At 48.7% G+C, this 14026-nt stretch overlaps 1 protein-coding gene across 1 annotated transcript in view; it reads left to right on the forward strand.

Annotated features, from left to right (window-relative positions):
- The first annotated feature begins 532 nt into the window (after positions 1–532).
- Positions 533–14026, forward strand: part of pik3r4 (phosphoinositide-3-kinase, regulatory subunit 4) — a 24278-nt gene continuing 10784 nt past the window's right edge. The window contains exons 1-11 of the mRNA XM_029451694.1: positions 533–844; positions 1430–2163; positions 2840–2973; positions 4209–4419; positions 4498–4887; positions 4968–5102; positions 5175–5396; positions 5814–5987; positions 6117–6262; positions 6417–6620; positions 10567–10768. Of these exons, the coding sequence (XP_029307554.1) occupies positions 1446–2163; positions 2840–2973; positions 4209–4419; positions 4498–4887; positions 4968–5102; positions 5175–5396; positions 5814–5987; positions 6117–6262; positions 6417–6620; positions 10567–10768 (2536 nt within the window). The 5' untranslated portion in view covers positions 533–844; positions 1430–1445. The remainder of the gene's footprint in view (positions 845–1429; positions 2164–2839; positions 2974–4208; positions 4420–4497; positions 4888–4967; positions 5103–5174; positions 5397–5813; positions 5988–6116; positions 6263–6416; positions 6621–10566; positions 10769–14026) is intronic.

The raw sequence follows: 14026 nt of genomic DNA on the forward strand, positions 1-14026 counted from the left end.
TCAGTCAAGCACATTTAAATCTGTGGGCTAGATAGCACATTATTAGGTATTTCAGAATCTTCAAATGTGTTGATGTTGAATGTTTGTGATGAAGTTTCCTTTGTGTGTTGAGAAGATTCTCCTCTTTCTTCAGATAAAAAAAATGGAAGTACTCAAGTAAAGTACAAGTACCACAAAATTGTCAGCACAGTGCTTGAGTGCTAGTGATTAAGAAATGTCTGTTTATTTATAAATTCCTGGATATGATTTCCATTGTTTTTCACTTTTATGTTGTATTATAATACATAAATGCAATCTCTGCTTTAATAACAACAACAGCACTATTATTATTATTATTATTATAATATAATAATAATAATAATAATAATAATAATAATAATAATAATAATAATAATGATGATTAAATACTTTTACGGACATTCTTTTCAAATGAACTACTGAGTGATCCATCTCCTCTGTATATCATCTTTGTATTTAATTAATGTGACCAATAGGGGCACTGTCGAGATTTCCGTTTCCGGTGTGACCCGGATTCATAACATCAGCTGTACACGGCTAACATGCTAACTGAGTGATCCAGGCTGCTACTGTTACGTTTATTATTAACGGTTACGGTTCGTTTACCGCAGCAGGGCGTTTAACCGGCGGCAGGACGGTACGATAGCTGGGCGGCTGTCGTAGCTAACGCACCGAGAGACGACATGGACACGGTTACTCTGCGTTAGTTTGTTACCGTTAGCATCCATTTAACCGTCGACTTCTCGCTAGCCTGCTGAAGCGCACACACCATCAACAACAACAACAACAACAACAACAATAACAACGGTCCAGTCAACAACAGCTGGTAAGAATAAATATACACAATTGTCTTAATTATTTTAACGTAGACTTTAATGGTTTGTTTTTAAGTGTTTCTAACGGAAATAGTTTATTTCAGGGAGGTAATAACGGTTAGCTAGCATGCTAAAGTAGCGCTGTCAAAGAGCTGTTTGTGTTGCTGAATCATGTGACACTAGTTCTTACTCAAGTTCTGCACCTCGATACAAATGTATGGTATTTGTACTTTACTTGAGTATTTCCATTTCATGCTACTCTATATTTCTACTCTACTACATGTATTTGACTGCTTTAGTTACTTTACAAATTAAGATATTTGCATAAAAAACACATGAAAATGTACAAGTTAAACTGAAACTAATCAATTAGTCGATTCACAGAAATGTTTTCTTTTGATATTAATTCAGGTCATTTCATGAAAAGACATGTCATGGTTCCAGCTAAACAAACGTGAAGATTTGCTGATTTTCATTTTGATAATTGTAATAATATTGAGGTTTAGTTGGAAACACATAGTGATCTATATGCTGATTTAATAAGAAATGCTGCATTGAGCACCTTTAACTGGTCTTTATTGTTTATCTCTTCACAGAGTGTGTTAAGGAGTGATGGGGAATCAGCTGGCGGGGATTGCCCCCTCACAGATCCTCTCTGTGGACAGCTACTTTTCCGACATCCACGACCATGAGTACGACAAGAGCCTGGGCAGCACCCGCTTCTTCAAGGTGGCCCGGGCCAAACACAGGGAGGGCCTGGTGGTGGTCAAAGTCTTCGCCATCCAGGACCCTTCGCTGCCTCTGACCAGTTACAAGCAGGAGCTGGAGGAGCTGAAGATCAGACTGCACTCCTGCCAGAACTGCCTGCCCTTCCAGAAAACCTCCCTGACGGAGAAAGCCGCCATCCTGTTCCGTCAGTACGTCCGGGACAACCTGTACGATCGCATCAGCACCCGGCCCTTCCTCAACAACGTGGAGAAGCGCTGGCTGGCCTTCCAGATCCTCAACGCCGTGGACCAGGCGCACAAAGCCGGCGTCCGCCACGGCGACATCAAGACCGAGAACGTGATGGTGACGAGCTGGAACTGGGTGCTGCTCACCGACTTCGCCAGCTTCAAGCCCACGTTCCTGCCGGAGGACAACCCCGCCGACTTCAACTACTTCTTCGATACGTCCAGGCGGAGGACGTGCTACATCGCTCCGGAGAGGTTCGTGGATGGAAGCATGTTTACCACAGAGAGCGACCAGAATACACCGCTGGTGGACCTGACCAACAACAACCAGAGGAGCAGAGGGGAGCTCAAGCAGGCCATGGACATCTTCTCTGCAGGTACGTTGGAAGCCGTGGTGTCTCTGGCTCAAAGCAGGAGCAATATTATATTCTTTATTCAACCATTGTTCATGTGTTATTATCAGTTTCACTGCAGCTGCACAGAAGAACATTCATGCTGAGGATCCACCTTAATCATGTGCTGAATATGCAATAAAAGATGCACAATAAACTATTACACATTCAAATATAATAAATATTACTTATGCATTTTATTTGTTTAATAAAATGCAACAATCAGTTGTTTCAATCCACAGCTTTTATTCAATATATTTATTTAGCTAATAGTGTCTGAGTGAGTGAATTTGAACTGCAGGAACATATTGTTAGTGTTTGTACGTTCTCATTTGAACTCCTGATTATATGAACATGTTCTCGTCGAGGTCTCTGCGAAAAGAAGAATCTGTAAATGAGTTGACGTTCAGCAACACTTTCACAGGTTCAGATAAACTCCACATTTAATAATCCGTAACAAACAAATGGACTCGCTCAGTTCTACATTAGAAGAATAAAAGTCTTTAAACTCTTCAACAGGAAAGTTTCACTGTTCATAATGTAAAACTTGACAGTTTGCTTTGTAACGTGTAACAAACCGTGGTGTTGTGTTTAAAGGGCTGTAACATGAAAGCATCAGCTGGACGACAGTGTGTGTTTCAGTCTCACCGTTTGTCTCCAGGCTGTGTCATCGCGGAGCTCTTCACTGAGGGCGTCCCTCTCTTCGATCTGTCCCAGCTGCTGGCGTATCGTAAAGAACACTTCCAGACGGAGCACGTCCTCATGAAGATCGAGGACCAGAGCGTGCGAGAGCTGGTACTGACCCCTTAGAATACACGGCACACAATCCTTTCATCTGAGCGTATGATAATCTCTTCTCTCTGATCACATGAAGCTAAACATCAGAAAAGAGTTCATGTCTCTGAAGTGGACAACAGGTTCTGTCGTGGTGTCGTTCTATATTAGAGCGCAATCATCACTTCATAGATTTGTTTGATCCACGGAAAAATCAAGCGGCAACTATTTTGCAAATCAAATAATAATCGTTTTATTCGCTAAAATCTCAAACATTTGCTGTTCCGGCTTTTCAGAGGTGAAGTGGTGTAGTGGTGAAGTGGGGAAGAGGTGTAGTGGTGAAGTGGTGTAGAGGGGAAGAGGTGTAGTGGTGAAGTGGTGTAGAGGGGAAGAGGTGTAGTGGTGAAGTGGTGTAGAGGGGAGAGGTGAAGTGGTGTAGAGGGGAAGAGGTGAAGTGGGTGCGTGGTCGCGGTGAAGTGGTGTGCGTGGAGTGGTGTAGTGCGGTGAGGTGCCGTGTGTCGCGGTGGCGTGGTGCCGAGGTGAGTGTGCGAGGTGCGTTGTGCCGAGGTGCGTGGTGCCGTGGGAGGTTCGTGGTGTCGCGGTGCCGTGGTGCCGTGCGGTGCAGTGGTGCCGCGGTGCCGTGGTGCCTGGTGTCGCGGTGGCCGGGTGTCGCGGTGCCGTGCTGTCCGCTGGGGCGTGTGCCTGGTGTCGCGGTCCGTGGTGTCGCCGGCCGCGGTGTCGCGGTGCGTGGTGTCGCGGTTGCCGTGGTGCCGTGCGGTGCCGTGGTGCCGCGGTCGTGGTGCCGTGGTGTCGCGGTGCCGCGTGTCGCGGTGCCGTGCTGTCCGGTGCCGTGGGGCCGCGGGGGCCGCGGTGCCGTGGTGTCGCGGTGCCGTGGTGTCGCCGGGGCCGCGGTGTCGCGGTGCCGTGCTGTCGCGGTGCCGCGGTGCGTGGGGCCGCGGGGCCGAGGTGCCGATGGTGTCGCGGTGCCGTGGTGTACGCTTGCCGCGGTGCCGTGGTGACGCGGTGCGTGCGGTGACGTGGTGACGTGGTGCAGTGATGAAGAGGTGAAGTGGTGAAGTGACGTGATCCTCCACATCTTTTGGATCCATGTGTTGTATGTGCGACGGTATTAATGCTTTTACACTTCCAGGCTGTAAGTAATATATTTAAAAGGTGTTTCTTGAGTCTCACCTGCTCCATCAAAAACGTTTGCTGTTGGTCCAGCAGATCTTCACTCTGTCGTGTTCTGTGTCAGGGTCGCTCAGATGGTGCAGAGAGAGCCAGAGAAGCGTCTGACGGCAGAGGAGTATCTGAAGCAGCAGAGAGGGAAAGCCTTCCCCGACATCTTCTACACCTTCCTGCAGCCGTACATGGCTCAGTTCGCCAAAGAGACCTTCCAGTCCGCCGACGAACGAGTGCTCGTCATCCGCAAAGACCTGGACAACATCCTGCTCAACCTGCGAGGAGGTGAGCGGGAGAGTTCCTGAGATCACTGGGAAAACCCTTTCCTTCTTTAGTGTTGAAATGCAACCTGTCTCCCTCCAGGCTCTTCTTCTTCGTCTCAGGAAAGCAGCGATGGCGTGCTGAGCTCCAGGGAGGAGCAGGGCCTCATCGTCCTGGTGTCCGTCATCGCTTCCTGCCTGCAGACGCTGCACTCCTGCGACTCCAAGCTGGCGGCGTTGGAGCTCGTCCTGCACCTGGCGCCGCGGCTCAGCGTCGACATCCTGCTCGACCGCATCACGCCCTACATGCTGCACTTCTGCAACGACCCCGTGCCTCGCGTGCGCGCTCAGGCCGTGCGCACTCTGGCCAAAGTGCTGGCGCTGGTGAAGGAGGTGCCGAGGAACGACGTCAACATCTACCCAGAGTACATCCTGCCGGGCATCGCACACCTCGCCCAGGACGACGCCACCATCGTCAGGCTGGCGTACGCAGGTCAGTAAAATACTCCCAACGTTCTTTGTCACAACGGTTTAAAGCAGTTTGTGAAGTGTTGCATCCCGACGTGTGTTTAGAGAACATCGCTCACCTGGCGGAGAGCGCGCTGCGTTTCCTGGAGCTGGTGCAGGAGAACAACGTGAACACAGAGACGGACCTGAGCGGCGAGGACACGGAGGAGATACTTCACCCCAACGAGAACTACGACTCAGGTACGCACCCCGGCCGACACGCTCCCACTGCTCCCTGTTTCCCCGTGTGACCGACTCGCTGCTCGTCCACAGAGCTGCAGGCGCTGCACGAGATGGTGCAGCAGAAGGTGGTGACGCTGCTGAGCGACTCGGAGAACATCGTCAAACAGTCGCTGATGGAGAACGGCATCACGCGACTGTGCGTCTTCTTCGGCCGGCAGAAAGCCAACGACGTGCTGCTGTCTCACATGATCACCTTCCTCAACGACAAGAACGACTGGCACCTGCGAGGAGCCTTCTTCGACAGCATCGTGGGTGAGGATCAACCCTCTTCAGGTTTCAGAACGCTTCATCTGACTGTGTGGTGTCACTACAGATATAATACGTAACCTGTCCACCACCTGTGTTATATTTCTATCTTTACACATTAACTCTTTCTCTGAGATCCTTGTGGATGAAATGAACCGATAACAAAAGACTTGTCTCGTCAGGCTGCTAAAGGACAGCGTGCGTCTCTTTAATCCTTCCCCTCCCTGTGTTGAAGGTGTGGCAGCGTGCGTCTCTTTAATCCCTCCCCTCCCTGTGTTGAAGGTGTGGCAGCGTGCGTCTCTTTAATCCCTCCCCTCCCTGTGTTGAAGGTGTGGCAGCGTGCGTCTCTTTAATCCCTCCCCTCCCTGTGTTGAAGGTGTGGCAGCGTGCATCTCTTTAATCCCTCCCCTCCCTGTGTTGAAGGTGTGGCAGCGTACGTCGGATGGCAGAGCTCCTCCATCCTGAAGCCTCTGCTCCAGCAGGGTCTGAGCGACACGGAGGAGTTCGTCATCTACAAAGCTCTGAACTCTCTCACCTGCATGTGTCAGCTGGGTCTGCTGCAGAAACCTCACATCTACGAGTTCGTCAGTGACATCGGTAACACCACAGGGAGCGCTGCATGAGATCAACACACTGGATGTTAGCATGTCTGTGTGCGTAAAGAAATAAGATGAGATAATAAAATGTTATTTTAACGAGACATTTGTCCTCTCTGGCTCGCCGTAGCTCCGTTCCTGTGTCACCCCAACCTGTGGATCCGTTACGGGGCGGTGGGCTTCATCACGGTCATCGCACAGCACCTGAACGTGGCCGACGTTTACTGCAAACTGATGCCGCACCTCAACCCCTTCATCACCCAGCCCATCATCCAGGTGAGTCTTCTTCACCGCTCCTGCAGAGAAGGTTCGAGATCAGGAACATAAATCTTTCAGAGAGTTGAAGGAAGAAATATATAAACAATAGAAAATAAAAGTGCAGTTTGACTTCACACATGTTGAATATATGACATGTTCTGACCCCCCCCAGATTGATAAGGAGCTGGTCCTGCTCAGTGTGCTGAAGGAGCCGGTCAGTCGCTCCATCTTCGACTACGCTCTGCGCTCTAAAGACATCGGCAGCCTCTTCCGCCACCTGCTGCTCCGACAGAAGAAGCGCGCAGGATCCATCCCAGAATGCCCCACTCCTGAGGACCCGGCCATCGCACAGCTGCTGAAGAAGCTTCTCTCGCAGGTCAGAACAAGTTCTTCATGTCCGACTGTGGATTCTGTCCAGGAAGCTAAAGTCGGGGAATACAAGACAAATTTATTTATATCGCGCGTTTCAGCAACAAGAATGTGTTTAATGAAATGAATGAAATATATTTATATAATGCAAATCTAATTATTAAAGAGCCAACAGAATAAATTAAAACAAGCTCAAATATAATAAGACGTGTATAAATAGAATAAAAGGTACAGGGCTGCGTAAGAGAATAATAATTAGTCTGGCTTTAAAAGAAGCTGTTCTGGGATGTAAACACTCGGTGCTTTATAAACTAACAGCAGTATTCTGGAGTCTCGGGTCGGCTGCCTCACATCCGGGCGATCAAATCAAATGTATTTATAGATAGAGCCCAATATCACAAATTATACATTTGTCTCAGTGTTTACAGACTGTACAGGATACGACACCCTCTGTCCTTACACCCTCTGTCCTTAGACCCTCTATCCTTACACCCTCTGTCCTCAGACCCTCTGTCCTTAGACCCTCTGTCCTTACACCCTCTGTCCTCAGACCCTCTGTCCTTAGACCCTCTGTCCTTAGACCCTCTGTCTTCAGACCCTCTGTCCTTAGACCCTCTGTCCTTAGACCCTCTGTCCTTAGACCCTCTGTCCTTACACCCTCTGTCCTTAGACCCTCTATCCTTACACCCTCTGTCCTCAGACCCTCTGTCCTTAGACCCTCTGTCCTCAGACCCTCTGTCCTTAGACCCTCTGTCCTTACACCCTCTGTCCTTAGACCCTCTATCCTTACACCCTCTGTCCTCAGACCCTCTGTCCTTAGACCCTCTGTCCTCAGACCCTCTGTCCTTAGACCCTCTGTCCTTAGACCCTCTGTCCTTACACCCTCTGTCCTTAGACCCTCTATCCTTACACCCTCTGTCCTCAGACCCTCTGTCCTTAGACCCTCTGTCCTCAGACCCTCTGTCCTTAGACCCTCTGTCCTTAGACCCTCTGTCCTCAGACCCTCTGTCCTTAGACCCTCTATCCTTACACCCTCTGTCCTCAGACCCTCTGTCCTCAGACCCTCTGTCCTTAGACCCTCTGTCCTTAGACCCTCTGTCCTTAGACCCTCTGTCCTTAGACCCTCTGTCCTCAGACCCTCGCATCGCACAAGAAGAAACTTCATAAAAGAAACACCATAATCACGTGATTAACGAGGGAAGAAATGTATTCAAGAAGACGTCGTTATAAATTGGACGGAGAATGTGAGAGTCAGATCACAGTAGAGGAAGGTCACACTCGTGCATCAGAGTTTTACATCATTGTCTCGTCTTTGGTGTAGTTACATCAAAACAGGAAGCCAGTGGTAAACAAGCGCGGCCTGCATCTTTGATTTGATTGGCTGCCGGGCCATGTGTCACATGACCTCCACCTCTCTGAAAAGTTCTGAATATTTTCACTTTTAAACACGTGTTGTAAAAACTTCTAAAAACTCTGAGTCCACTGAAGAGAAATGCCGGGACGCGTTAGATGAATTCTCTGAGAAAGCAATAAAGCAGAATGTTTTTTCCAACTTGATCCACATTTAATGAAACGTTTTGAGGTCACTGCAGTCGTGGAAGAGTCCGCCATGTGGAGACGTTTGTTGGCTGGTCTCCCGTGTCTGTGTTGTGTTTCTGTGATCAGTGGGTCCTGCGGGGCCCGCCGGGCTGCTGGCAGTCTGAACTCCTCTCAGCTGCTTCTGAAGCTGTTCAGGTTTTTATCACACAGATCGTTATTGTTCCAGCATTACAGTGAAAGTACTGACAGATACAAATCTGCACCAAAGCTCATTATCATCTTATAACAACAATCTGTATTCTGGATCAGCAGCAAAGACTATGAAGAGGAAATGTGTCGCGCTTGTTGGACTAAAATCATTTTCTGTAATAATTTCATTTATTCATAATTGTCTCAGCAACATGTTAAAAATCTTTTTAATGACTTTAGGGGCTGAGCTCCACTGATGATGGATCGTTTCACCTTCCTGTGAAATCCACACAAATAACTCATTTCCTTTATTACTAAAAAAGGTTAGAGAGTCGGTATTTATAAGAGTCGGTATTTATAAGAGTCGGTATGTATAAGAGTCGGTATGTATAAGAGTCGGTATGTATAAGAGTCGGTATGTATGTATAAGAGTCGGTATGTATAAGAGTCGGTATGTATGTATAAGAGTCGGTATGTATAAGAGTCGGTATGTATAAGAGTCGGTATGTATGTATAAGAGTCGGTATTTATAAGAGTCGGTATGTATAAGAGTCGGTATGTATAAGAGTCGGTATGTATAAGAGTCGGTATTTATAAGAGTCGGTATGTATAAGAGTCGGTATGTATAAGAGTCGGTATGTATGTATAAGAGTCGGTATTTATAAGAGTCGGTATGTATAAGAGTCGGTATGTATAAGAGTCGGTATGTATGTATAAGAGTCGGTATTTATAAGAGTCAGTATTTATAAGAGTCGGTATGTATAAGAGTCGGTATGTATGTATAAGAGTCTGTATGTATGTATAAGGTCTTGTCAGTATGTATAAGAGTCAGGATGTATTTATAAAGGCTTTTTATTTAACAGTTTACAGTAGAGATAAACAGCAACAATCACTAAAGGTTTGCTGTTGGAATCAAAAGAGGGATGTTATATAATATATAAGGTACACATCTTCAGGGAACATCGTTACATAATTAAGATACAAAATAAAGAAGGATACATCAGCATGCACATATGTACACATGACAACACGACACAAGGCTCGCACTCAGAAACGTCCCAGTCTTTAGTTCAGAACAACTTCACAGGACGATGCAGAGCAGGTTTCAACATAATGCAGGACAAACTCATTTAAATTGGTGCAGTTAAAACGTGTGCACAACATTACTGATGCTGTGTTTCAGCATTAAAAGCTTAAACTGAATCCAGATGACACAGACAGACACACGGGGGCTGAAGGTCAGAGCTCCATCTGCCTCACAGGATTCTGTTCGTCTTAATGTTCTGAGGAAACCCCACCTTTCTGTGAGACGTTATGCAACCGGCGCAGACTTTGTCTCTGCAAAGCGGATATATATATATATATATATATATATATATATATATGTGTATATATGTGTATATATATACATGTATATGTATATATATATATATATATATATATATATATATATATATATATATATATATATATATATATATGTATATATATGTATATATATATATATATATATATACATGTGTATATATATGTATATATATATATATATATACATGTATATATATATATATATATATATATATATATATATATATATATATATATATAATATCTCTCTCTCACACATGGTGCGCAGATTACATTCCTCCACACAGTTGACACAAAGTGTGTATTTCTGTCCGAGTCTGCACAGGTGTTGACGACTGATTGACTGACTGATTGATCTTAAAGCTCTTTTTACACAACACACTCTGCAGTAAGATTAGTTTCTCTCACTGGTTTCTTTCTGTTCTTTATTCTCCTGTCGGTCTCCACCAGGCAGGAACATCACTTTGTATTCACACACTTGTTTCAGACCGTTTCCTCTCAGGATCAGAGAAACCCACGGGCAGTGATGGGAACAGGAAATGAGGCTCTGGTGGAATAAAGCTTCTGAAGATGCACGTTTCAAATTTAATTCTGCATCTAAATCCCAGAATCCTCCACTGATCACTGTTCGTGTGACCGATGGATTTATGTATCTACCCCAGTAGAGAAGATCTCTCTGCTGTGAACTCTAGTAAACACAGACTGATGTAAGAAGTGAAGCAGCACTTTATCATGATGGCCTGAGTTAAGAGAGAAGTCATCCTTTCACTCCAGGGACAACACGCTGGGGGGGGACGGACTTCATGTTGAACACGCAGTGTATTCTGACCCTCTGTGTTCTGTCTCATGTCCTGCAGGGGATGACTGAGGCGGAGGAGGACAAGCTGCTGGCGCTCAAAGACTTCATGCTGAAATCCAACAAGGCCAAAGCCAACATGGGCGAGCAGAGTCACCAGGGGGAGGCGGCCCAGACCGGCGTCATCGACCTGGCTACTCTTGGCATCACCGGCCGCCAGGTGGACCTGGTCAAACCCAAAGCTGAGCCCGAGGACAAGAGAGGTAATCTCACACACACACACACACACACACACACACACACACACACACACACACACACACACACACACAGACACACACACAGATACACTATCATGAGAACAAAGAGATAAACATGAGAGACACTAAATAAATAAATGTTTCTACACGACACAACCTGGATGGAGCAGAGAGCTCCAGGTGGTGATGCCACAAACTCTCCTTCACTTTACTCCAGCAGGTGGGAGGCAACCCTGGTCATACATGAGCACACACACACACACACACACCGATGTTTTTTTGCGTGCAGCGTTTTTATTTTTTGTAGAACTTAAATTTCTTATTCAGTCACTGAGAAAAACTAAAAGGTTTTTATTAAAAGGTTTGTGCAGGTTTAACATGAATAAATGTTCCTTTCGTCTCAGCGCTGCGTGTTTACAGTATTACATTATCAGGGGATGTTCAGATATAAACTCTATAATATAAATCTGTATCAGCTGCTCTGGAATATTCATGTTGCGCTTACAGAGATGTTAAAGTGATCAGATGTCAGCTCGGTGTGTTTTTAAAAAGAAGTTCAGTTTCCAGTAAGCCGCTGCGTGGGTCTCGTCTCACTCCAGTCGGTCTGCTTCATGTTTAAATGTTGTTCTTATTTATTTCACAGTCGCTGCAGCATGTGGTATTTAGTTTGAAGTGATGCGCCTGCTGTGAAAATAACTAACCTTTTAAGGTCCCATGAAATTAAAAGTACTTCCTGCTTTACTCATCTGCTGTTTTATGTTACGCCATCATCCTGACAACAAACGCACGTTCAGTCGTTTTCAGATCAAAATTCTTTCGTTGTGTTTTTGAAGCTCTTCGTGTGCACGCAGTCCAGTCAGAAGTGACAGATGTTGGGTCGAGCCGTCCGCCTCCTCCCGTCATCCTGTTTTTATTCATATTGAGGTTCAGTGCAGACGAGTCTGATCTCACAGCTGTTTCATGAGACCTTTAAAGTCTGAATGTCCCCTGAATGTAAAGTACACAGACTCCGCGTCTCCACAGTGTGTATTTGTTGTCAGTGTTAACTGTGGTTAACTGTGTTTTCTGCATCCTGTCTGCATCAGTAACAGATGAGCCTCGTCTAACGGACATGAATAACTTTCCTTCTTTGTCTTCATTACTTTCTCGTTTATTTTTCACTGTTTCTTTGTCAGCGTCTCCGCTAACATTTAGCACGGAGGCATTATGTCGTCCAGTTGGACTGAAGGATGAACTGCGGCCCTCGCAAGCTGCAGTGTGAGGCCCCCGCAGGCTGCAGTGTGAGGCCCCCGCAGGCTGCAGTAGGGAGGCCCCCGCAGGCTGCAGTAGGGAGGCCCCCGCAGGCCCTCGCAGGCTGCAGTGCGAGGCCCTCGCAGGCTGCAGTGCGAGGCCCCCGCAGGCTGCAGTGCGAGGCCCCCGCAGGCTGCAGTGCGAGAGGCTGCAGTGTGAGGTGTGAGGCCCTCGCAGGCTGCAGTGTGAGGCCCTCGCAGGCTGCAGTGTGAGGCCCTCGCAGGCTGCAGTGTGAGGCCCTCGCAGGCTGCAGTGCGAGGCCCCCGTAGGCTGCAGTGCGAGGCCCCCGCAGGCTGCAGTGCGAGGCCCCCGCAGGCTGCAGTGTGAGAGGCTGCAGTGTGAGGTGTGAGGCCCTCGCAGGCTGCAGTGTGAGGCCCTCGCAGGCTGCAGTGTGAGGCCCTCGCAGGCTGCAGTGTGAGGCCCCCGCAGGCTGCAGTGCGAGGCCCCCGCAGGCTGCAGTGCGAGAGGCTGCAGTGTGAGGTGTGAGGCCCTCGCAGGCTGCAGTGTGAGGCCCTCGCAGGCTGCAGTGTGAGGCCCTCGCAGGCTGCAGTGTGAGGCCCTCGCAGGCTGCAGTGCGAGGCCCCCGCAGGCTGCAGTGTGAGAGGCTGCAGTGTGAGGTGTGAGGCCCCCGCAGGCTGCAGTGCGAGAGGCTGCAGTGTGAGGTGTGAGGCCCTCGCAGGCTGCAGTGTGAGGCCCTCGCAGGCTGCAGTGTGAGGCCCTCGCAGGCTGCAGTGTGAGGCCCTCGCAGGCTGCAGTGTGAGGCCCTCGCAGGCTGCAGTGCGAGGCCCTCGCAGGCTGCAGTGTGAGGCCCTCGCAGGCTGCAGTGTGAGGTGTGAGGCCCTCGCAGGCTGCAGTGTGAGGCCCTCGCAGGCTGCAGTGTGAGGCCCTCGCAGGCTGCAGTGTGAGGCCCTCGCAGGCTGCAGTGCGAGGCCCCCGTAGGCTGCAGTGCGAGGCCCCCGCAGGCTGCAGTGCGAGGCCCCCGCAGGCTGCAGTGTGAGAGGCTGCAGTGTGAGGTGTGAGGCCCTCGCAGGCTGCAGTGTGAGGCCCTCGCAGGCTGCAGTGTGAGGCCCTCGCAGGCTGCAGTGTGAGGCCCCCGCAGGCTGCAGTGCGAGGCCCCCGCAGGCTGCAGTGCGAGAGGCTGCAGTGTGAGGTGTGAGGCCCTCGCAGGCTGCAGTGTGAGGCCCTCGCAGGCTGCAGTGTGAGGCCCTCGCAGGCTGCAGTGTGAGGCCCTCGCAGGCTGCAGTGCGAGGCCCCCGCAGGCTGCAGTGTGAGAGGCTGCAGTGTGAGGTGTGAGGCCCCCGCAGGCTGCAGTGCGAGAGGCTGCAGTGTGAGGTGTGAGGCCCTCGCAGGCTGCAGTGTGAGGCCCTCGCAGGCTGCAGTGTGAGGCCCTCGCAGGCTGCAGTGTGAGGCCCTCGCAGGCTGCAGTGTGAGGCCCTCGCAGGCTGCAGTGCGAGGCCCCCGTAGGCTGCAGTGCGAGGCCCCCGTAGGCTGCAGTGTTGCACGTTATGGACCAAACAAACCACATCCTGATGATTTCTTTACTCAGTGGCGCTGTAGTGTAGCGTGAGTCCTGCGGGGGGCGCTAGAGGAGCTCACATCACAATGTAAAGAGTTAGCCCTGCTGAGAGAAGTCTTGGTATGATTCAGGGTTTCACGTTTATTCCTTCAGACCTGAACTGATTTCTTATTAAGTGAGAATCTTTTTCACTTTGCTCTGAATGATATCTTCCAAAGTACAGATGTCATCTTTAATAAGTGAAATACTGATTTCATGTTAAGTTTCACATGTGATAATGTCCTGTAATCACTGCAAATCATTTCTGTTTCTTTCTTTGTGTGTCTCCACCTCCCGTCGCTCGTCATTTGACTTCAAAACAATGATATCGTTATTTTTGGTCATGATAATCGGATATTGTGGCAGCATTGGTCCAAATATCTGCATGAATTGAATGTGACCACAACAGATTCAGA

This window comes from Cottoperca gobio, chromosome 16, assembly GCF_900634415.1.
Source record: "Cottoperca gobio chromosome 16, fCotGob3.1, whole genome shotgun sequence".
Classification (NCBI taxonomy): domain Eukaryota; kingdom Metazoa; phylum Chordata; class Actinopteri; order Perciformes; family Bovichtidae; genus Cottoperca; species Cottoperca gobio.